Consider the following 22,812-nt stretch of genomic DNA (forward strand, 5'->3'; position numbering starts at 1 on the left):
CGAACTAGTCATTGCTTTGTTTGTAAATATGTCATTTGATCATAAGTGGAATACATTCGACCAAATAAGTGAATGCTGTGAACATATACTAGCAATGCACCTATGAATAGCAATATCTAAAATAATTTTCCTACTTTGCAAACCTTTCTTAAGTATTAGGTTGAAAATGTCACACTTTACGGTTGTTTTTTTTTTTAATATAGCATAAAATCATGATGAGACGCTTAATAAGCCTTTAGTAAAATAAACTAAATTGCAACAGAACATCATTTATTAACATATTATCTTGAAATAAACATTGACCATTTTAGCAGGTGGCAATGTTTGTAACTATTGATGCTATAGCTAAAACAACAGGAGAGGTGTCCTGGCTGTTCCACCACAAGATAACTAATGGAGGTTATCCAGACTCAACAAGGCAACAAAAGAGTTGATTGTTTTTCTTATTGCAAAGCAATATAGCATAAGAAAATGGCTGTTTTAAGGTGAACTTGCTGATTTTATACACCCAATAATTACTGCAAAAAACTACTGAACGCAAATGTTTTTTCAGGTAGTCAGTGAAGGGGGAAAAAGTGGTTGCAGTAGGTACAACCAACACAACAGGGAGTTGAAAGACTGACGAGGGCACTGCGCACAAAGGCCTGCGATGATGAGAGATGAATGCAGAGGATTAATCGCTTCTGTCGCAGCTTACGTGACAAGGCCAAAGCCTTTAAATGATGTCACATGCTGCATGTAGCCTGTGCTGCTGCAGGGCGACCATAAGACGCTTATCAAGTCAAGGACAGTTGACATGAGCGACAGAGGTAGAAAGTTGTTTTTGCAAGCAGAGAGTATTGAGCATCTTTTTTGTGAGTTTAAAAAAAAAAAAAAAAAAAAAAATACAAACATTTGGAACCTCTTTACAATAATACATATACCCTTATGGTTTTAAAAAATGGTACTTAATAGATTACTAATGACATTATAAATTCCTTTTAAGAAAATGATCCATAACTGGATAACAAAAAGTGTTTGTTCACTATTTGGCAAGTTCAAGCTACCGCCACACTTTAAAATGATCTACTTTGATAGTGAAAGTGTTTGATTCTGCAGTATTTATGAGCTCCTACGACTTATTATTATTTAAAATACGATATAACAATTGTCCTTAGAGGTAACAAATGGACAAAGTAGGCTCACTATTTCTCAAACGGAGGTGACACTCGTTGTTCTTCTCTAATGACTTGTAGCTGACAAAGTGTTAAAGTCATTTAGAAACTATTAAACTATTAATAAGAATACTGACATTGTTAAGTGGTACAGTATACATTTATAGACTGTGTGGGAGGTAATTGTTATACACGTATAGCTAATGTGATAGCTAGGCATATATTGGTACGGGTGTGTGTAGAATCCAAATGCAGTAAACCGGACCACAAAAACTAGATGGAATTGGCTTTTAATAACTTCCAAAAGTCCAACAACGAACTGGTCAGTAACAACACAGTTAACTTCAAACTCTAGATAGTCTTTGAAGATGTGGGTTTGAGGCCAGGTCATGTAATGCTCCGTCATCCACTGATAACAGGACGGGGAAACTCACACTTAGTTGCCATTGTAGCAGAACAGCAAACAACCAAGGGGAAAGCCAAATGTGTTAAGGTGGAATTCATGCTCAGGGGCTGAAGACCGAGGGGATTCTCGGGAGAACGTCAAGGCAGGAAGATTAGGGGCACACAGGGTCGACAACCGTAGGTCAACCCAAGGAAAAGTGCAGCAGTGTCTTGTATGGGCGCGTTGCGAACAATCTGACAATGAGTCATTCGGAGAACCTCAAATAGGCGGGTGTGACTGCCTGGCAGAGTGGAGCGGTAAATGGAAATACACTGGGAGAGCGCACCGGTGACTAAGGGCGCCAAACTGTGACACAGCCACACAGGCACTACAACAGTCGCTATACAGTACGCACTGCATGTCTATACAGCGACTATTTCCATACAAAGCATGTGTGCATTATAAATAGAAATCTAGCGTTCAATGCAGAATTACTGAATGAATGGGAGCAATTTAGCAGCACAAACAGAGCCAACCTTATGCTTGTCTAACACCTTTAAGCCACTATAACAGAAACAACTTAGTACAAATCGTTCTCTTACAACACTTTTAAATATATAATTTAGACATATAACACATGGTTTATTTACAAGCAAAATGTCACACATTATGCCATCAGTGCTGTCTTACAAATAAATGTTCAACTGATTTCAAGTGAGTTTTTGAAGCAGCGACATTTCAGCTCATCAAGTCTCGTTTCAGATGACGGCCGATAGGTGAGGTTCATACAAAGATCAGAGAAGAGCAGCTTGGTGACTAAAGTATGACACGGGCTGAAGATGCTTCATGAACCTCTATCTCCTGGAAACAGTCCTTAGCCGTGCTTTAGGCATGTTCACCTACTCCTGCTTCACCTCAAGCGCCCTGCTGGCGCAAGGAGGGATCAGACCAGCGGCCGCTATCCTGTTCTCACTTATCAGGAAGTTGAATGTTGCACATGCGTTTGGCTAAAAAACAAAACAAAAACAAAACAGTAGAGATGCAAAGATTATTTGGATATGAAATTTAAGCAGTTTTCTACTTCAAACCTTAAACGATAAAATACAGTGAAGATGCAATCAGGAAACCGGGATTAGGGTTCTGGGGAATTACAAATTTAAAGGAATGAATGGGAATAAACTGAAATAACATCAGAAGGAACTTGTACAATGGTTGGGAAAATATGTTGCATAATAAACAGAACAAGTCAGTTCAGGCCCATTTATGATACAGATGATAGTAAGTGTATGTGATTATTTTAATCAAAATCAGTTTTTGTGTTGTTGTTTATTGGAAGAAACAGATTATGGTTCCATAAATGAAAAAATAAATCATAATAAAATGACAATGCATGCAAGTCTGCTTATGACAACAAAAAAATGTTAGTAGCTTTTTTATTCATTTATTTGTATCTATGGTTCTACATGATAAAGAATAATAGATTGCCTAGAACGGCTAACTAATTCCTATTAACTCTCATAATTTCCTATGGAATCAATTAAGTAGAGTACCTTTACCTGCCTGCCTACCACTAATTCTTCGGTTAAGTGTCCAAATGGAATGTCTATCCCAAATACCCCATCTTAACATCCCCACAGAAGCCAACTTGGAATGTTCTTATCCCTTTGATGGGTGAGCTTTACCGTGTCTTGCACCTCCACAGCAATGCGTTTGCGCTTAAGAAGAGCCAAAACGGAGGGATGAATGCGTTCAAGCCGTTCACCAGTGCCCAGAACGAGAATCTCTGCAAAAAGGATTATAGGACACATGACACGCAGTATCTTAGTAGAACTTGCGAACTGATAAACTTGAATTGTTACCAATTTGGGGTACAATCATATGGAAAAGTGAAACACTTTCTTCTGTGATATCTTTAGAAGTCCCAACCTGCAACGTATTAAATACATTTCACAATGACCACGAAGTGTATTCAATGGAGTGCAATGTGATTTTAGTGCACCTTCCACTGCAGGATAGAAGGAGGCAACACTGCGCAGGGCCCAAACACTTTGTTGCCATCAATGTTAAATCCTTGAGAGCTGTAGCTGTGGATCATGATGCCGCTCCCTTGCTCCTTCTTCATAACCGAAACCGTGGTACGCTGATACCTCTCGTCATCACTCGGGCCCAAACGGTGACCCCGGGACAGAGACGGACTGCGAGAAACATGGAGACAACAGGCCCGTATTACATACGTGAAAACAATGTTGGAATTTTATTACATTAGTCACCACTTTGTGTTTGTTTGGCTTGAATTATTGGTACTGGAATGATACAAATCTGACTAATTTCCTGACGATTGAAGGAACAAGAGCAGGTTGGAATACAAGATTGAAGAGAACTGGACCTTATATATATCGGGGAGGTGAACTGGCCAAGGAATGTAATTACTTTGAGCTCCACAAGATGGAGGCAGAGACACATAAGTAATGATTGTGATCTGTCATAGCACACACTCAACCATGTTTGGATGATTGTATTTACTAAATTTATTACACTATCAATAAGTACTTAATATCTACTTAAATACTATGAGACTCAGCATGGTGTGGTATTGTAGCATTTTATTGTCAGTCCTCAATAAGTGTGGAAGGCTGAAATGACTTTTCCTAGAGCACTCTGTTACAAAAACAATCAAACAAACCATGAAACATAGAGACATAAAACATCCATTCATACATGCTCTTTATTGGAAGAAGGAATTTGAAAGAAGAGGCAGGTGTAAAAGAAAAAAAAGGTACAGCACACAACGTGTGTGTGTGTGTGTGTGTACAGATTTGATCGTAATTTTGTCATACAATTAATAGTATTACGTCTAAATGCATTCTTTCAAAAAAAAAATCATCTAAAATTAAGATATTCATGCCAGTTAGAACGTCAATCTAAATTAAGCACATTCATACAAAGTTGAGTTAAAGTTAATATTTAGGCTACAAGTAAAACAACTTTAAGTTTAGTTATTTTTGACACCACATTGTTGATTACTGCATTGACGCATCACAGCAAAATTAGTTGATAAAGGGTTATGGCAGACCCTTAACATTAGAAAGCATTTAAATCCACCCGAGGATCTATTTTAAAGTATTACAATTCTTAAAAGATTGGAACGTATTTTCTTACATTTTCGTTACCCTAAAATCGCAAAAAAATATATACATTAATCGGCGATTTTTCAGGAGTTTTATAACACTGAGACGAGTTCCGACTTCCCACTGGGAAAAGACTAAATGACCCCGTGAAATTGAATTCTTTCTCGCGCATGCCTAAAAACCTTTTTTTAAAAATGAGTGTAAAAAATAGAGTCATACCTGAGGGAAGCAGGTGTTGTTCTGGAGGGAACGATTAACCTTGGCAATGATCTCTGAAGGAGCATTTTGGCACAAACCACACTTGCCATGGTGACAGTAGCGGTGCGGAGGAAGGTAATCAGTGTGACGCCGACCATCTCTTCCGGTTAACCGTGTAAGGCAAACAAATCGATCGATGAATCTTTTTTAAGCACACATAATATGTTATAGATATATCAATATACAGTATATTCACATAATACAGGATTAAAATGATTTGTTTTAGAACAATAGGAAGATACATTTAAATAGGTGTATGCTGTACTTCTGCTCAGTTCCACAAATAAAACAATTAAGAAGACGAGTGGCTCTGCTTTAGATTAATAAACCTAGGGGCGTGTATATATTCACAAGAGCGCCCCTAGCGACACTGAGCGGTAACAGCCACAGGTCAGGTGATCTGATCTGAGCTGCTTTGGAAATAGACAGCAGGGATCCACCGGGACCATGCCTCCCTCCTAGCCTCTTTCAAAACACCCCCAAAACGGCACTGATTCCCTCTCAGGGACTCATTATCAGCCCAGGAAGGTTTTCCTTACTGTTCGGCTTCCGTTCGTGGCGTCCAAGTGTTGAGCAACAACATGTACCGGTCCCTGTACGCCTTCCGATCGGCGGAGCCCAACTCGCTGCGCTTCACGGCCGGAGAGAGCTTCCTAATCCTGGAAAGGAGCAACAAACACTGGTGGCTGGGCTCCCGATGCAGCTCCGGGGAGACCGGCTACATCCCCTCGTCGTATATCGAAAAGATCCAGGTAAACATCACCACGGTCCCATTCTGGAGAAATGTGGCGAATGAACACATCCACTGTGGATCATTCATGGGAGGGGTTGGGATGCATCAGGACTACTTTCAAGGGATTTATTTATTGTCATTGATGCTCAGTGAAAATCACAATTGTTACCCATCTATCTCTCTGTTAGAATATATGAAATAAATTCAAAGAGTACGAAAATATGTCTAAAATAAATAGATAGGCATGTCCAGTATTGTAATAATAATATGGATGGAGGAATTGGAAAATATCGTTCGAAGGATGGAAATGTGAGGGAAATACAGTACAGTACAGAAAAGTATGCATAGTATTTATTTATTATAATTGTGTTTTTTGCTCTGAGTCTTGCTATTGTTGATGCTGGTATTGAATACCAGAATTAAGGAGTTTGACAATAAAAATGAATGAGGAAAATTAAGCAAGGAATTCAAGGTTTAAAAAAAAGATGCAAAATCAGACTGAATGCCAGATTAGTTGTGTTGTTGTAATCTGATCAGAAGAAATTGATGTGCAGTAGATGCATTCCATTTGATGCATTCATTACATTTTTTAAAATCATTTATCCCATCCATCCCTCTTCTACACCAGTGGTTGTCAATCTTTTTTCACCACATACAACCTAAAAAAATAAATAAATAAATAAAATAAAATATATATATATATACTTTTGGCTCCCCAAGAACTACCATAATGACCAACATTAAAATACAGTGGTGGAGTATTAACAAAAAAATAGATGGGTTTTATTCCTAAAAAGTATATTTAATATAATTGTGAGCCACTGTAAATTTATGAGTAAACTGTACCTTAATCATAATTTAAATAAAATCTATTGCACTTAAAATTGAATAAAAATACATGTACCTAAATGATTTTAAAAACAGTTCTATAAAGATTAAATTCTAATTAATGTATTGTGCTTAAAACTGAAATACAACTGAACTATACTTAATAAAATGTACTGTGCTGGATTGAAAAAATTACTTCAACCAATGTAACAATATGCACAGTTTTAACATTTAATTCTGTGATTCTTTCACATACCACTAAGTTCTACTCGTAGCACATTTTGAGAATCACTCTTCTAAACTGTACATGTTAGTTTGTTAGTGGTATAGTTGTAGTTTTAATCGGTACACATGGATGGGTACCAGATTCACTTTATTTATTTATACATTTTTTAAAAATGAAAAGAAAGTAATTCATTGTATTATTTCGGATGAGTCAGGAAATCTAGGTTGCAATCTCCGTTGTCACATTTCAGTATGAAGTTTGCATCTTCTCCGAGTGCGTGCTTGGTTTTCTCTTGGTACTCCGGCTTTCTCCCACTTTCCAAAAACATGCATATTATTTTTTTTTAAGACTGTAAGTTATCTTTAGGTGTGAGTGGGTATAGTTGTTTGTCTCTATATGTACCCTGTGATTAACTGGCCTCCAGTCCAGGGTGTAGGCCGCCTCGAACCCAAAGTCATCTGGGATAGACTATATAGCTTTTCTATACACTCGGTCTCTCCCACATTTGTGTTCTTCTGGGGACCCATTCATCAGTGAACTAGTCCCGGCATGTGACCTGCGCCACTCAGGAATGAATGCTCCCTCCACACTTGCTGTGGAGCTTCAGTGAGCTCCAATTTGGAGTCTTGCTGAGCATGTGTGACACTGACTGAAAGGCTGCTTTTTTGTTTTTTGTTAGATAACTGACCCAGTTTCTCCTTCCTCCAGTCTCAAACACACACAAACAGACACACACACGCACAATACACAGCCATAGGCGAGAATTTTACTGTGTTGTGTTTTCATGCAAACATGAGTAAATATTTAATTTCTACAGCTCGTTATTTTCTGTTTCTTTTATTTTCCTTTCTTTTGGCCAGGCTCCCGAGCAGGATGAAGTGTTGCAGTCCATTGATAGAGCCATTGAAGGCATCCACAATGTTGCCTTAAAGAACGGAGGAAAATACAATCTGGAACAACGCGATGTCCTTCAGTGAGTAGAAATGTTTACAGGAGTATTTTCCTTCAATGGCGTGTTCTTGCTTAGAAATGGGAAATGAAACTGAGGACTTGACAGTACTGTATTCAATAGGACTCCTCACATTCCATGACATTTTCTCCTCTAGTGGCTATAAGCTACACTTAGGTACATGCTCAGAGGCAATGTCATTGACACGTAAAACTGCTTGCTTTCATGTCCTATGATCACACCCTTAAACACTTTGTGGGATTGAAAACAAGTCATACACCAGAGTAACTAATTTTCTAATGAGAAATAATGCGAATTGAAATAATCTGCTCCAGGGTCAAACCTTTAACATTTTGAACTGTGAAACAAGCAAAAGTGCAGTGGATATAAAAAAAGTCTACACACCCCTGTTCAAATGGCAGGTTTTTTTTTTTTTTTTATATGTATATAAGAAAAATGAGAACAAGATAACAATTCTCACCATAATGTGACCTATAACCTGTAAACTAGAAACAAAAAACAATCTTTTTGAGAGGGGAAGTAAAAATAAACAACTGAGATAATGTGGTTGCGCATGTGTGCAAAAAAGAATCTATTGTCGCAGAATAGCGTCAACATTTCCACAATGGCACACATTGGATTTCTAATGAGTTGGTCCTTCTGTTGTAGAAAGTTGATCCATCACAGAAAGGAGACGCTTGCACGGCGGAGCATATCGGGACACTCGCAAGGCCTCCCGGCATCCAACAGTGAAATATCTCTCAGTCACACTCCTCCGCTGCCCAATGGCCTTAACCGAGACTACGGACGGCAGGGAGGTGTCCCCTTATCAGGAAGCATGGACAGCATGCATGGAGAGCCGGGCTTTTATCAGGTAACACTAATGTTTCAGTTTTGGCACAACACAAAAGCACATGCTTTTCCATCCTACATACAAACATGTTAATGCAACTCATTTAACTTTTACAAGTAGTGATTCCATACCAGGGTGCCATCATCAAATTACCCAATTTGGTTTTTCATTGGGGGCAAAATACTGTATTCTAAATTCCTCTCAGTATGATGCAAAGGGTGAATTTTCATTGTGTAGCTTTTACAATATTTTTTAATTTGCCTGGTACGTTCACTTTATACTGTACATTGATAAGAATGCCGATATCATATCTCTCATGTCAGTTTTTGGGCAATCCAGCAAACCCACAAACGCGGAAATTTGAAATATATTCTAACTAAAGAGTCAACACTTTTAAAGTAAGTTACAGTATTTGTTTGGTACAAATGTACAGTTTGATTAATTAAAAACAAAACAAAGCTGATGTACAGTGTTCCCTGCAGTATTGCGATTAATCGTTGGCGTATGTTTTCTTTAAGCGATCATTTTTAATGGCTTTTTACCATATACTTACTGTAATGACCTCACATGCGGGAAAGGAGAGCACAGGTCACTTTTCAGCTGTTTATTGAACGCCGGGAGAACAGTAAAACATAAAAAAAAACAAATATCACATCATCGCAGGAGCTGCTGTCTGCCACAGCTCACGCTCAGACACTCACACACAGACTCATCAATGTCACACGCAACCCCACCATGCCCCGCCTAGTAAAGGCAGTTATCAAATAAACAAACACTGCAATACGTTCTGTATTTTCTTTACAGTTTATGCTTGCAATTTGCGTATGTGTTCAAATATGCTTCCAACGTGTTTACATTTTTTTAAATGTGTTTGGGAGGGGTAAAACTATAAAAGAAGCTATTTTTAATGGTCTATCCATATTGCATATTTTTACCTATTGCGTTAATTTGTAATCTGGTTCACAGTATTTGCAGCAATGTTTGTTTGTTGAAATGTACAGTTGAATTCACCCGATCAGCCTTCGTGTTCATTCATCCTGGCCTGCATCCCTCCGTGCAGGTGCCCCCGCAACCTCGACGCGCTGCTCCAATCACGCCGCCACCACCTGAGAAACAACGCAACATCCGGCGTCCAGGTCAGCGTGCGGCGGCATGGATTTGTCACCTGCGACTATATGAGGATAATCAAGCTCTGCTGAAAAGCACTCTATTCGTAGGCGGCTCCATCTGTGTAACTGGAGCTCTCTCTCTTTCTTTTCCCGCAGAGCCGGACGTCCCCAACAGATTGTCCTCGCTCCCTCCGTCCCCTGTTCCCTCCCTCACAATCAGCAGCACGTCTTTAGAATCTGCGGCGTCCTCCGACGTCAGCCTGCCAAGTGTTTCCAGCACCCCGCCCCCCCCCGTACCGTCCCGCGTCAAGCCCACCGCGCTGCCTCCGGACACCCCCGCTCAGTCAGCGCCGGCCAAAAAGAGCCCGGCCCCGCAGCCCCCGCAGCCTCCCGCTGCCAAGGAGGAGCAGCCGGAGGGCGAGTGGCCGGTCGCCCCGCCGTCTGTTGCCGAAAGCCCCCCCGGCAGCCCCGCTTCCTCGGAGCCGGTTCCCCCGACCATCGGGGCCGAATTGATCGAGCTGGTGCGGAAGAACACGGGTTTAAGTTACGAGCTGTCGCGGGTCGCCGTCGGGGTGGTGGTGGGCCACCTGCAGACCAGCCTGCCTCACTCCACCTCCGCCCTGGAGCGAGTTCTCCTGTCGCTGGTGGAGAGCAAGGTTAGACATGCTTTCATTGCGTCACGTACGCTCAAGAGAGAACACGAAGGCTGTTTAGAGTTACAGCTCAAGCTGCTTTTAGCTGTGAGAAAGTGTGTGTGTGAATGTGTGTGTGTGTGTGTGTGTGGGGGGGGGGGGGGGGGGGGGTTTATCATGTCATTCACTCGTTTCTTGGAAGCTCCGCTTGGCGCAGGTCAAACTTGATACAAGAGACGTTTGACCTCCGCCAAGGCTTAAACATTTGTCACTTGCGGTTCCAAGAGAACAAGATGTAACAAGATCATACATAAGCACAACACATTACTACTGGCTCTAATTACATTTGACAGAGCATCCAAACACATTAAAAGCGTATTATACATATTACTCTTGATGTCCGTGCAGGACCTGGGTGCTGCGCTGCCACGAGGTCAGGTGTGTCACGACGAGCAGCGGTTGGAAGTCATCTTCGGCGACCTGGCCCGCCACCGCGATGACTCGCAGCAGCGGAGCTGGGCGCTCCACGAAGACCACGCCCTCATTGCGTGCTACCTCGAGGAGCTCCTCAAGATACTGGTAAGGCGCATGAAATCCAACGTATGTTTGTAAATGGCTTCATGAGAGGAGTAAAGTGGACCCCCGCTATTCTTGGGACAATAGGGACTTGGCTGGAATGCGGACAGCGAAAATTTGAGGATAATTATCAGCCATTATAGTTGCAGTAGGAAAAAAATATATCGACTCTGTCAACCTAAAAAATCTTATATAAGAGGGAATAAACTGCCAAGAAGCATTTTTGGTGTTGCCCCCCCCCCAGAAAAAAGAAGAAACAAAAAGAAATATTAAATAACTATTTGCTGAAAATAAAAGCGCCTATTTCCAATTTTTATAGCACCCTAAAATGCCACAAAAGTGTTTTTCTAGTGAGCTATAGTGTTAGTGTTGAGTTTTCAAACGAAGCGAAGCCCAGCAAAGTTACTCCCCTGTTGCTACAACTATTGTTGCCTGTACAGTGTAATAAAAACATTTCAGTCAGATGAACATATAATCCCCACACAGGACACCCATCCAGATCCCGCTGGAAATACCAGACATGTCTGACGGGATCAGACAGGCCAGTTTACAGATCCGACCATGTTATTAAAGACTGACTCAGTCTAAATGACAGCCTGCCAAATCTTTTGGGTTGGCATTTTCCTGCTGACTAAAACCCCCAATCAACGTGGGAGGATCAGACAAGCTTTTAATGCACCCAAAGATCCTCTGATGTGTTCAGGGACCTCATCCAGTCAACAGATTATGAAGAGAAACACTGTTTATTATTGGTGATGGACATAATAATTGTTTTTTGTTTTTTTTTGTAGACTGATGCAGATCCTGGGGTGTGTAAAAGGATGTGCAAGGCCAGCGACTATGAGAATGTGCTCTCTCTGGTTTCCTATTATCAGATGGTAAGAAGAACCTTTGTGATTCTAACCTGATATTATTATATTATTGTATATAATAATATTAATATAATAATATTGTGTACAATATAATTATTATTTTATTTTTTTAACTTTTATTTTCATTTTTAATTATGTACATTTACTGAGGTATTATTTACATATGCTGTCTGGCCTGGCCCCGCCCCCCTCGAATAGCGAATAATTGACACTCATTATAATTTCACTGAAAAGTCGTGCTCAAAAATATTAAACAGGGGTGCCAATATGCTTTTTTTTTTTCTTGTCTGTCTCACATGAAATCAGACTAACCCGTTCCTGTTTTAGGTCAATTAGGATTACCAAAATATTTCTGTTTGCTAAATGCCAAAATAGTGAGAGAAGAATAGTTATTTATTTTTTTTACAAATACATATAATAGACAAGACAATCATGCAAAAAAATATTGGTACCCCCGGGTTGGCAATATTCTCTCGATCTCAAGATATATATATATATATATATATATATATATATATAAAATTCATTTATCTTTTTCTTTAAACCCCCCCAAAATTCTTGAATAAGCAGGGATAAGCCACCAATAAGTGTTTGGGGGTTGGTCCCCCCCGAAAAGAAAGAAAAAGGTGGAAAAATATTGAGAGAAAAAAATCAGCAAATGTGTATCCGCGGGTGCCGAACCGTGAGTATGTGGGGGTCCTATGTACTGTATTATAGTTTGTATAATGTATTTACTATGCATTTATATTTACAAGTAATATAAAAACAAAATCCTCCACCATGAACATCAGCTTTACAGATGCCACATCAGATATGTAGGCGGTACGTGTATGTCCTCCTTGTCCACTGGCTTCCTCCCTCATCCCGTTGTTGATACGCTTCAAAATCATCTCGGAGAACCACGAGTGACAAATCAGTCTGACCTCGCAGGAGCTTCGAGTGTCTTTGCGGCTGCTGCTGCTTAAAGTGTTTGGCGCCATGTGCAGTCTGGATGCTGCGCTCATCTCCAGCCTCCTCAACTCCATCCTCCCTATGGAGCTCGCCAGGGACTTACAGACGGACACGCAAGGTTATTATTGCTTTAGTGATCTCGTATGTACGGTACACATATTCATGACTCATTTGTGTTGTCTCTTTGTTTCTCATTGCTCAGAGCATCAGAAGATGTGTTACACAGCCTTGGTACTTACTATGATTTTCTCAATGGGGGAACAGGTGCCATATCATCACTATGGTAGGGCACTTGTTGATGATGAGTATGTACACGGACATCTCCGTTTCTGACAGAGTTCAGTAAAAGTCATCATTACAGTAAATATTGGTATTAAGGACTTCTAGGCCATAAATATAAAGCAATCAGATGAAAAACAGTAAGTACACTACAGAAACTCAATCTTCTAAGGATATTTGTCTTACTTCTAGGCAAAACTAATTTGATTACACTTAAAATAAGACTAATCACACTTAAAAAAGACATCTTGTGAAAAAGTAACTTGTTTTTAGACAATGTTTGTTTCAACTTGCAAAATTTCACTTGAAATAAGTCGAGAGATTTGCCATTGTAATCAGAAAAAAAACAAAATCTAGCAATTTCTTTCCTCCTTTTTTCAAACAAGATACTTTGTCAGACACATAGTTATACCTGTACAGCATGCATTCAGAGGAACCATGAATTGTATAACACTGTGGAGTTGCACATAAAAATCTGAATGTAATGGAATCCTATTTAATGGTACAGCTATCCTTGTATTTACTGTTTTATAGGTTGTCACCCACATATACCTTGTATACAGTCTGCTGCAGAAAATGCAATAAATAAATGTAATCCCAATTAATAACTAAATCCTGTGACATTGCGCCCCAGTGTGCACTCTACAATGTAATGGTCCAGACAAGACACATTTCCAAATGTTTTTGTGAATCCGTGTTTGGGCAAGTTAACATGTGCCAAAGTACAAGGATGCTGAAGTGTGACAGTGTTGCAAAAAAGCACAGTGTCTGGTGTCCTGTTGACGCAGTGCTCTTCCGCCTCGCTTTCAGAGCACTTGAATGGCGACTTTGTGCAGTTCCTGCTGAATGTGGTGGAGGACGGACATCCCTGTGACCCCACGGAGCAGCTGCCTGACCTCTTCCTCAACCTCGTGCTGGCCTTCAACCTTCACCACACAGGTGACCGCTGACAGCTTGCACATTTTGTCACCATTAACATTCGCAATAGAGCTGTTTATTTTCATAAATTAGTAAATTAATAAATCGATTGTAATTTATTGAGATGCACCTGGAATGTTTTTGTCATGCAGCGCCGAGCAGCAACGTCATCATGGAGCAGCTGAAGAAGAAGAACGTCAAGATTCTGACCGAGAAGGTCCTGCTGCTGCTCAACCGAGGAGGTACGTGCTTGTTTTGTTCCCGTCCGTCCTCCTGTGTTCCACACGACCGTCTCTGTGCGTTCACTCCTCTGCAGATGACCCCGTGTGTATGTTCAAGCACATGCCGCCCGCGCCTCACGCCGTGCTCAAGTTTCTGCAGGACGTCTTTGCCAGTCGAGAGACGGCCGACATCTTCTACCGTACCGACATGATGGTGATGATTGACATAGCCGTGCGGCAGATCTCTGACCTTTCACCCGGAGACAAGGTGACCTGGGAGGACACTCAAAGATGCTTAACATCACTTTGATCATTCCATAGGCTGCTTGTGTTTTCAGGCAAACACTTAAGCTCATAAAATTGATTCAAATTTGAATGTTATAGGAAAAGAGAAGGTTTTACCGTGGTATTTAGACTCAAGCTTCAAAGTAACTGTTTCGGGAAATAAATGGAGTCTTACACAGTATATTTGTTTCTTATTTTTAGAATCAAGCTTCAAACTAGGCCCTTTATAGAGCAATGAATTATATTTGGTAAGTGAAGTAAAACGTGACTCCTAACACCTCACTTCAAGGCAGTATAACCGTGTGAGTTATTGTCAAAAGCAATTAAATTTATTATCATTATTAAAACTATGAGGAAAAACTATTTTAATGTTCGATAATTTAACAGCGCAAGCCAAGATATGTCATTCTACCTAAAAAGACTGAATGTGTGTTTTTTGTTTTTACTGACTTTTACAGGTTATAATTCAAATTTTTTTTCAACATAAATAAATAATGTGTCATGGTCTTATTTTTGCATCAGAAATGTCTGATCTTGTAAAAAAGTGGTTCATTTTCTGGATTCACTGTGTGTTACCCAGCAAGAGAAGATTTTTCTGTGAAAATTGTCACATAAATGTTCTTCTCTCTCACTATCTTCATCGAAAGCTCCGCATGGAGTACCTCTCCCTCATGCACTCCATCGTGCGCTCTACGGATTACCTGGAGCACCGTCACCGCCTTTCTGACCTGCAAGGAGCGCTGCAGAGGATTCTCGGGGAGGAGGAAGACCCCGGGGAGGATGAAGGGTGCGCTACAGCCAAACAGATGGATAAGCTCATTGTGCAGCAGATCTACAAGGAGTTCCCGCAGATCAGCGCGGGTCAAGACTAACTCACCATCGCAGTATCACCGCTAGGGAAAATAATATCTTTTAACCCCCACCACTTCAATGCCGCAGATGGGAAATATGACTTTCTCGGACCGGTGTCAGTGTCACGCATATCACACACTGTAGTCCGCTGCAGGGAGGCGCAACTGATGCCCTGTTCGCTTACAGTATGCCAGTGTTTCCTTGGACTTTTTGTCCACTGCTGCAGCATGCACGAGATGTGGTAGAATTCATTACTTTTATTTGAGAATGATGTGATTTGATGATCGAATGAGGAAAAAAAACAAATGCGCAAAAACAGGTCATAGCTACCGATATACCGAAATGTAGGCCAAAATATAACATGCTGTTTGACTTGTGAGCAATAATGAACCTTAGCAAATGCGTACAATTTTATTTTTAAAGTAACAGAAAACATGCGTAGACCATATTATAACCAAAATGCACTCAACCAATTGCAATAGTGCCATATATAATGACTGCTTCCCATTAGTGGGGGCAAATGTATGTGTGTCACTCAAAGCAGTATTTTCCTTACAGAAAAGAGTATATTCTATTAAAACTGACTTCACATACTTCATTCACACAACCCCAAGGTGCGTCATTACTTCATCAAACTAAGACAGAAACGTCACTAAAATCAAGTAGAAGAAGATAAACAGGTTGATTGTTCCTTGCACATATCACAAGAAAGCTTTGAGCAGAGTAGCTTGTCTTGTGTGCTCACTTATACGAAGCTCGTCAAGCCTCAGCGAGCCTCGGTGGCTTTATATCATTAAAAAAATGGAGCATTTGAATCCACAATGCTGCATTTCGCCTGCAATACAGCTTTGTAGCGTTGGCTGATGTTTTGCAGTTATTCTTGAGCGAACGCTGCTGCTTTGCATTTCATAGCCACTGAAATTCATCTTGGATAATAATTTAACAGAAAGAAATGCCCTTGTTTTATTTACATTGTGTTGTCATTGGGGTTGTTCTCTTGATTTTACAAGTTAATATATCTGGAGGGTTTTATTTTTATTTTATTTGTTTTGTCTGTGACACGGTTCTTTTGTCTGGAAACGTATCCCTTAAAACAGTTGACATAATCTTGCAGTCATATCTGATGTTTTTTGTGTTGTGTTCAAACATCCATTCATCAGTTGTGTGTTTGTTTACAGAACGCGTGAGAGACATAAACATCTCCCCTTAACTAAAATAAAACTCTAAAAGAAACTAATAAAGTTATTTTTTAAAAGTGGAAGTTGTTTCGTTTCTAACAGATTGGGACAATCATTTAAATACACATGCGGATCTATCAGTAATTTGGAATATTATAGAAATCTTAATTATAACATAATTACTCATAGATTGACAGCACCCAGAGTGAAATGTTTCATGATTTTATGTTTGATCATTTTGATGATGAGAATTCCAAATTTAGCACTGCAAGAAATTAGTGTATTGCATAAGATAAAAAAAAAAAAAAATATATATATATATATATATATATATATATATATATGCATAGTAGTTTGTCCTCTGAAAAGTATTTAGTATCTGTTTCATAAATCTGAAAATACACGTTTCACTTTTTTAACTGTGTACTGAAAAAATAATTTTACGATATTAATTTTTAGATGCACTTTTATACACACACACACACACACACACACATATATATATATATATATATATATATATATATATATATACTGTATCAGTAAACATAAACGTGTATTAGTGGGAATTCTTGTGGCACAATTGAGAAAAGTGACATTTAACCAAAATGTCTAGACCATGGAGATATTTTTGTAGTATCACATTTTCTATTATAATTTTTTAAATATAAATTTGCTTTCACTTAATTATAATAATTGTTTCATTATTACGTTGCTAACATGATTATATACAATACACAGAAGACATTGCTACAGTTACCAAACGCAATAATATTTCAAACAAATTTGAGAAAAGATTACAATTTTTATTTTTATATAAATAATTAGTGGGGAGAAGGGTTTAAATTTGTCTTGGGTAGCAATCATAAAGTTATAGCTCAAGTAAACCGTGGTTAACCCGGACAACAAACAATGACGTACCAGACTCGCTGTGTGTTGTAGTCAAATCCGTCCGGGTCTACAAGTAGGTGAAAGGTCCATCGGTAAGACGGCAAAGCACTTGACAGACATTTCCGCTCATAGCTGTGCCCGACCAGGTGAGCTAACTGACGTCCGTTTTGTTTCGCTGCATGTATACTGCAAACTACTGATCCTCACGTCCTAATAGTCTTTGTTTCTATTACTATATCTCCAAAGCGGAAAGTCAAAATGTCGAAACAGCCGCAGCCGATCAGCCCAATGAAGAACTTCTTCGCTGGAGGTTTCGGTGGCGTCTGCCTCGTGTTTGCCGGACACCCCCTCGACACTATTAAAGTAAATCACGTGTGCATGCGGCAAAACATTCGCTCCGTGTTTGTCACTTAAAGGCGGGTGCTGGATCAGGAAAATTATTGTATTTCGCTGCAAATGTCCGTCTTGCTGAGGAATAGAGCGGAGTGTACTGCAGTACAGTACTTTGACCCACATTCACGTGCCCTCGTCACACCGCAGAGGCCCTGGGCCTTCAGAATCAGTAGTGCTGGCCCATGTAACCTCAATTAGAGCAGCTATTTCTTTAACCAATCAGCCTCGCAGGGCCAGCTCGCTGGCCAACCACACTTGTCAGCATTTTTCCGTCCTCTGATTGGTTGCTCAGGGCAAACCATGTCTCGCTACAGTTAATAATCAGCATCTCTGGTGAGTATGATGTCTTTTAAGTTTTAATTTGAGTGTTTTTTTATTTTTGTCATGCTATTAGATACAGCACATATTGATTCTGAACTGTTCCAGATGAGGTGCTTGGCACAGTTGCATGCTGTTATATTGCATTTTGGTACAGTTTTGATGGTTCTAAGATTGTGACACAATAGTGATGGATTAAGTCAGGTAGTTCCCACTGAATTTTACATTGTCAATCAAAAGTGAGCATGTTTCTCTTTGTAAAGTGTGATATTTCTTCTTTTCTTCTTTTTATTTTCTGTTGGTGCAAAATTATTCCCTCAGGTGCGTCTACAGACTCAGCCAAAGCCCAAACCAGGCGAGAGCGTCATGTATGTGGGGACCATCGATTGCTTCAAAAAGACCTTAGCAAAAGAGGTGAGCAGGCAGGCAACCTTATCTTGAGGTTAAAAAACCTATGTGCTCCGATAGTGGCCGAGACTTTGCCACTTTAATTAACAGCAGAAAGTATCAGGCGTGTATAAGAGGTGAGGCATTTATTTGTAGAAATGCATATTTGCAATATTAAATAACATGTTTTGAAAGATCGAGTTTGCGTGGGTTTTCTCCAGGTACTCCAGCTTCTTCCTACAACCCAAAAACATGCATGTTAGGGTCTTTGAAGATGTTTATTTATTTTTTTTCAAGTGGATGAAATTGGGGCTACTAGAACAGTGGGCTTTAGGAGAGGAACTATGTTATCCTCAGTAAGTTGCTTCCCAGTGCTAACTCCATTTCCACCTCCTCTTTGCAGGGAGTGAAGGGGCTCTACAAAGGCATGGCGGCCCCAATCATCGGAGTCACGCCCATGTTTGCCGTGTGTTTCTTTGGCTTCGGGTTGGGCAAGAAACTGCAGCAGAAAAGCCCCGACGATATCCTCACGTTGGTCACCGCTCTTCCTCGCTGGTATTTTGGTGCTTGCGAGCACCGCGGGTGAAGATTTTGCCTACCTCCTCCAGGTATCCGCAGCTATTTGCTGCCGGCATGTTGTCCGGCGTTTTCACCACGGCCATCATGACTCCTGGCGAGCGCATCAAATGTCTACTGCAGGTCAGCTAACCTCTTCATGTGCCTTTAAGAGGTGGGGCCTGTGGGATGTTGGCAAGTTTTTAAATTATTTTTTTTATTTACTGTTCTCCTGGCGTTCATTAAACAGCTAAAAAGTGCATCAGCGATTTAAAAAAAATAAAAATAAAAAATACAAATAAATAATAATAATAACCTGATGTGAGGACATGTTTGTGTGTGCGCGCGTTTGCGTAGATCCAGGCGTCATCCGGGAAGGTGAAGTACGACGGACCGATGGACTGTGTCAAACAGCTCTACAAGGAGTCCGGCATCAGAGGAATCTACAAAGGCACCGTGCTGACCCTCATGAGAGGTGTGCCGCTTCGTTTTGCTTCGCATTCACCCATTTAATTTTGGATCAGTGTTGCCTTTTCAAACGATCAGGCGTGTTCTGATGGAGACTTTTTCGCGTGCGATTCAGATGTTCCTGCGAGCGGCATGTACTTCATGTCATACGAGTGGTTGAAGAATCTCCTCAGGCCGGCAGGGAAGAGGTGAGAACTCCCGACGGCCCCAACTTTAGCTCCTTGTTACAAGTGAGACGTAACCGGAACCTGCTCTCTCTGTGTCCTTCTCGCTCTTGTTCTCCGGCTCGCCCAGTCATGACGAACTCAGCGTTCCCAGCGTGCTGTTCGCTGGAGGGATGGCGGGAATATTTAACTGGGCCGTGGCAATTCCCCCCGATGTGCTCAAGTCTCGTTTTCAAACAGGTGTCCACCTACCAATCAGTTGCATGCGTGCATGAGCATTTTGTTGAGTTCGTTCTCTGCTTTGATTTGTTATAACATGTAAAGAAAAAAAAAATAGATTAAAAGTTAGTGTGTGTGCCAATCACTGTAGCTCCTGAAGGAAAATATCCCAATGGCTTCCGGGATGTTCTGCGCGAGCTGATCCGAGAGGAGGGCATTGGCTCCTTGTATAAAGGTTTCACCGCTGTCATGCTTCGAGCTTTTCCGGCAAACGCTGTGAGTTTATATGTTTTTGTCATATTCATCACTATATCGAGCACAATGATTCTGAAAGTGTGGCACATGGGCTCCTTCTAGCGTTATGTGAAAGAATCGCTGCCTAAGCACGGTTCAGTTGTATTTAATTTTTAAGTTAAAAATGTTTAATATTTAGTTACTGTTTGTTTTAAAACATTTTTTAGATGCAATTTTTATTTACCTTTTATGTGCCATACATTTTAATTGAATCATTATTTAATCAGGGTCTTTTGTTTGTTTGTTTTTGTATGTTTAAGCTCAGTGTTAAGAGTGGCTTCCAATAATATTCAAAATACTTTTTAGAAACACGACCTCAGTCTTGTTTGAATGTTTTATGTGGAGAGGGAGCATTCAATTAGTTTTTTTACTAATGAGAGCCAATACAAGAGCTCCATCAACTTTTATCAAGATAATAATGCTGTTTATTATTGTTTGTACGGTACTTTGCGGTGGTGTAGAACTGCTGTTAAACAAGCTGTATGTAATATTCCTTACCTTACTTTCAGTTGATCCTGAGAGGGACATAATATTAGAAACCACTTTCAGTATGAGTAATTAAGCATGTAGATGTGTTGAAGTGATTTTCGTAACACAGTATTTACAGAGAGGCAAGTGACTAATTATTATTTTTTTCATGGTTAGTATGCAAATTAAAGCATGACCAGGAGCAACACATTTGTTCACAACAATGTGTGTGTATGTGTGTGTGTGTGAATGAGAATCGAAGTCGTTCCAAACAAACTGAATATTTTTTGTCCATTTGTGTCCTCAGGCTTGCTTCTTGGGATTCGAACTCGCAATGAAATTCCTCAACTGGCTGGCACCGAACCTGTGATGAAAATGTTATTGCAGTGCATTTATTAGTACACACACACAGGGACTTTATAATTTTAACAAATGTCCAATTCTCTACTTGATTGTGTCTGAAAACCTGTGGTAGTGGGTTTTAGAGCAAATCATATTTCCTCAAATAGTGGCCTCCACTCGAATAGACGCCTTTTCTCAATTAATGTCAGGGTTCGTTATCTAATAAGCTGTTCTCTATAATTCCTTCTTTTTTTTTTTTTTTTTTTTTTTCTCTTTTTTCCCCTTTTGGGAAAACGAGTAGCAACTGAAATGAAATTTTAGACACAGAGGCATTAAAGAACTACCAAAGCACATGAACTCTTGCCACTATGTGGTTGTCAACACGTTTCCTGTACTGGACTCAAGGTGATTTTGCGTAATATTGAGACGCTTTCTGTTCTCGTCACGTCTGTGCTCGCGCCACAATCTTGGGGGATCATCAATCATTGAATCAATCTTCTGTCTAAAGAAGTAAAACATGATGCCAGTTATAGGAAGTTGAGCTACATGTACTTTATATGGCAACCAAATTCAACATTTAAATGTTTAACTAAACAGAATTAACGTTGCCGATGTCAACAAAAATCTTTCAGACTCTTTGTAATGACATTTTGAATAGTTTGAATTTTCATGCGAGATATCGGTAACGTAAATGTGAGTAGTTGTAATGACAGTTATAGATATCTGTAATTCAGTTTGGCCTATTCAAAAGAAAATTCAGTTTTGCCTAGTCAAAACATAACATAATTTTGACTGGTCATAATTCTACCGACAGACATCGAGAATGCCGTTCCGCCTCGTTAAAACTTAACATATCTGAAAAGGGACTTGTAGATAATTTAAATTGAGGTGAATTATAGATATCTTGACCTGGAATTATGAGGAGTCGGAATAAAATGGTTGATACCTCAAACTGAAGTTCCATATATCTCCAATTCAGTTGCAGATAGCTGTAATTCACTAGCGGATATCTGCAACTGAATTGGAGATATCTGGAGTGACCACGAATGATAAAAGTGACGTCATTTGCCCAAGGCGAAATGACGTTGCACAAATTTGAAATGACAATCGCGGATAAGAATAACGGACTTGCGGATATCTGCCGTTCTCTTTGACGAGGCAAAACGGAATTGGAGATATCTGCAAGTGGTCCAGTCTCGCTGTGAAATGTTCGGAGGGCTTGACGTACATCTCCGCTATGACGCAGCTCCTGTTGGCAGCAGTTTTCTACTCAATACAACAACTGGCATTGAAACAGAAGTTCAGAAGACTCCCGATAGATTCTCCCATTCCATTAAAAATCATGTGTGGAAAATAACAGTTGTGCATTTTATCCATGGTTGACCAGGAAAGTATACATTAATAAGCACCTTACCCATAATAGATGCTGGGTCCACTATATGAGGAAATAATGTGCTCAAATATTGTCACAGTCTTTGCTTTTGAAATGTGTCAGTGAGGCAGTGATGCAGTGAGCTGAACATGTCGTGCCTTACCGCTGCCTTATTTGAACTTACAGTATCAGGGAAAAGGTACATTTGTCTTTCTACTGTGTCTCTCGAATGTCCTGTACATGGATGTCGCTGTGTAGAAATGTGCAAAATAGAAGCAAAACCACAACATTGAATGGGACTTTTGTGCTATTATGCCGTTGACTTGCATTGTGAAAAGTCATTTTCCTATGTCCTGTCTTTTTCCATCATTTCACTGTGATGTGTCCATTGCACATGCATTAGGTTTAATTGGGGAAAAGTTTCGGTCGATACTTTCCAACGGGCCGTGTTCAATAAAGACATCAATAAAGTGAATGTGACGGGTGCAACAGGGAGGAGTCTGCTTTTGTTACCAAGTGTGTTCACATGAAGGGGGGAGCCTGCTGATGGTTTG

General features: G+C 40.0%; 3 protein-coding genes and 1 long non-coding RNA gene across 5 annotated transcripts; 2 read left to right on the forward strand and 2 right to left on the reverse strand.

Annotated features, from left to right (window-relative positions):
• Positions 1-1,414: 1,414 nt before the first annotated feature.
• On the reverse strand, positions 1,415-5,015 carry ndufaf3 (NADH:ubiquinone oxidoreductase complex assembly factor). Its single transcript, XM_061687984.1, has 5 exons — positions 4,887-5,015; positions 3,539-3,734; positions 3,399-3,465; positions 3,222-3,322; positions 1,415-2,546 (listed from the first exon to the last, which is right to left on the reverse strand). Exons 1-5 carry the CDS (start codon positions 4,973-4,975, stop codon positions 2,439-2,441), a joined length of 561 nt encoding a protein of 186 aa, XP_061543968.1. The 5' UTR covers positions 4,976-5,015; the 3' UTR covers positions 1,415-2,438.
• Positions 5,016-5,308: 293 nt separating this feature from the next.
• On the forward strand, positions 5,309-16,470 carry LOC133408892 (NCK-interacting protein with SH3 domain-like). Its single transcript, XM_061688247.1, has 13 exons — positions 5,309-5,677; positions 7,573-7,685; positions 8,331-8,535; positions 9,575-9,650; positions 9,780-10,279; positions 10,664-10,834; positions 11,623-11,709; positions 12,634-12,772; positions 12,857-12,937; positions 13,744-13,872; positions 14,004-14,093; positions 14,168-14,340; positions 15,005-16,470. The coding sequence occupies exons 1-13, from the start codon at positions 5,507-5,509 to the stop codon at positions 15,227-15,229; spliced, it is 2,160 nt and encodes a 719-aa protein (XP_061544231.1). The 5' UTR covers positions 5,309-5,506; the 3' UTR covers positions 15,230-16,470.
• LOC133408895 (uncharacterized) lies at positions 12,257-17,684 on the reverse strand. Its single transcript, XR_009769338.1, has 3 exons — positions 17,309-17,684; positions 13,982-15,149; positions 12,257-13,886 (listed from the first exon to the last, which is right to left on the reverse strand). It is a non-coding gene; the product is annotated as an uncharacterized LOC133408895 (long non-coding RNA).
• Positions 17,337-22,745, forward strand: slc25a20 (solute carrier family 25 member 20). Of its 2 annotated transcripts, XM_061688251.1 has the most exons (10): positions 17,337-17,424; positions 17,525-17,641; positions 18,311-18,403; positions 18,780-18,907; positions 18,985-19,075; positions 19,289-19,406; positions 19,515-19,587; positions 19,694-19,803; positions 19,934-20,058; positions 20,852-22,745. In XM_061688251.1, exons 2-10 carry the CDS (start codon positions 17,537-17,539, stop codon positions 20,912-20,914), a joined length of 906 nt encoding a protein of 301 aa, XP_061544235.1. In that variant the 5' UTR covers positions 17,337-17,424; positions 17,525-17,536; the 3' UTR covers positions 20,915-22,745. The 2 variants fall into 2 exon arrangements, with proteins under 2 accessions (XP_061544235.1, XP_061544236.1); XM_061688252.1 differs by lacking the exons at positions 17,337-17,424; positions 17,525-17,641 and adding an exon at positions 17,648-18,004.
• The last annotated feature ends 67 nt before the right edge of the window (positions 22,746-22,812 follow it).

This window comes from Phycodurus eques, chromosome 10 (assembly GCF_024500275.1).
Source record: "Phycodurus eques isolate BA_2022a chromosome 10, UOR_Pequ_1.1, whole genome shotgun sequence".
Taxonomy (NCBI): domain Eukaryota; kingdom Metazoa; phylum Chordata; class Actinopteri; order Syngnathiformes; family Syngnathidae; genus Phycodurus; species Phycodurus eques.

Bases quoted from the DNA above. Each gene is read 5' to 3' on its own strand.
- ndufaf3 (XM_061687984.1), bottom strand. From the start codon at position 4,975: ATGGCAAGTGTGGTTTGTGCCAAAATGCTCCTTCAGAGATCATTGCCA. The intron at 3,735-4,886 runs GTATGACTCTAT...TGTTTCTCGCAG, and splicing joins ACAACACCTGCTTCCCTCAG to TCCGTCTCTGTCCCGGGGTC. The intron at 2,547-3,221 runs GTAAAGCTCACC...TTTGTTTTTTAG, and splicing joins CTGTGGAGGTGCAAGACACG to CCAAACGCATGTGCAACATT.
- LOC133408892 (XM_061688247.1), top strand. From the start codon at position 5,507: ATGTACCGGTCCCTGTACGCCTTCCGATCGGCGGAGCCCAACTCGCTG. The intron at 7,686-8,330 runs GTGAGTAGAAAT...CTTCTGTTGTAG, and splicing joins GAACAACGCGATGTCCTTCA to AAAGTTGATCCATCACAGAA. The intron at 11,710-12,633 runs GTAAGAAGAACC...CTGACCTCGCAG, and splicing joins TGGTTTCCTATTATCAGATG to GAGCTTCGAGTGTCTTTGCG.
- slc25a20 (XM_061688251.1), top strand. From the start codon at position 17,537: ATGTCGAAACAGCCGCAGCCGATCAGCCCAATGAAGAACTTCTTCGCT. The intron at 18,404-18,779 runs GTGAGCAGGCAG...TCCTCTTTGCAG, and splicing joins AAAAGACCTTAGCAAAAGAG to GGAGTGAAGGGGCTCTACAA. The intron at 19,804-19,933 runs GTGTCCACCTAC...CAATCACTGTAG, and splicing joins CAAGTCTCGTTTTCAAACAG to CTCCTGAAGGAAAATATCCC.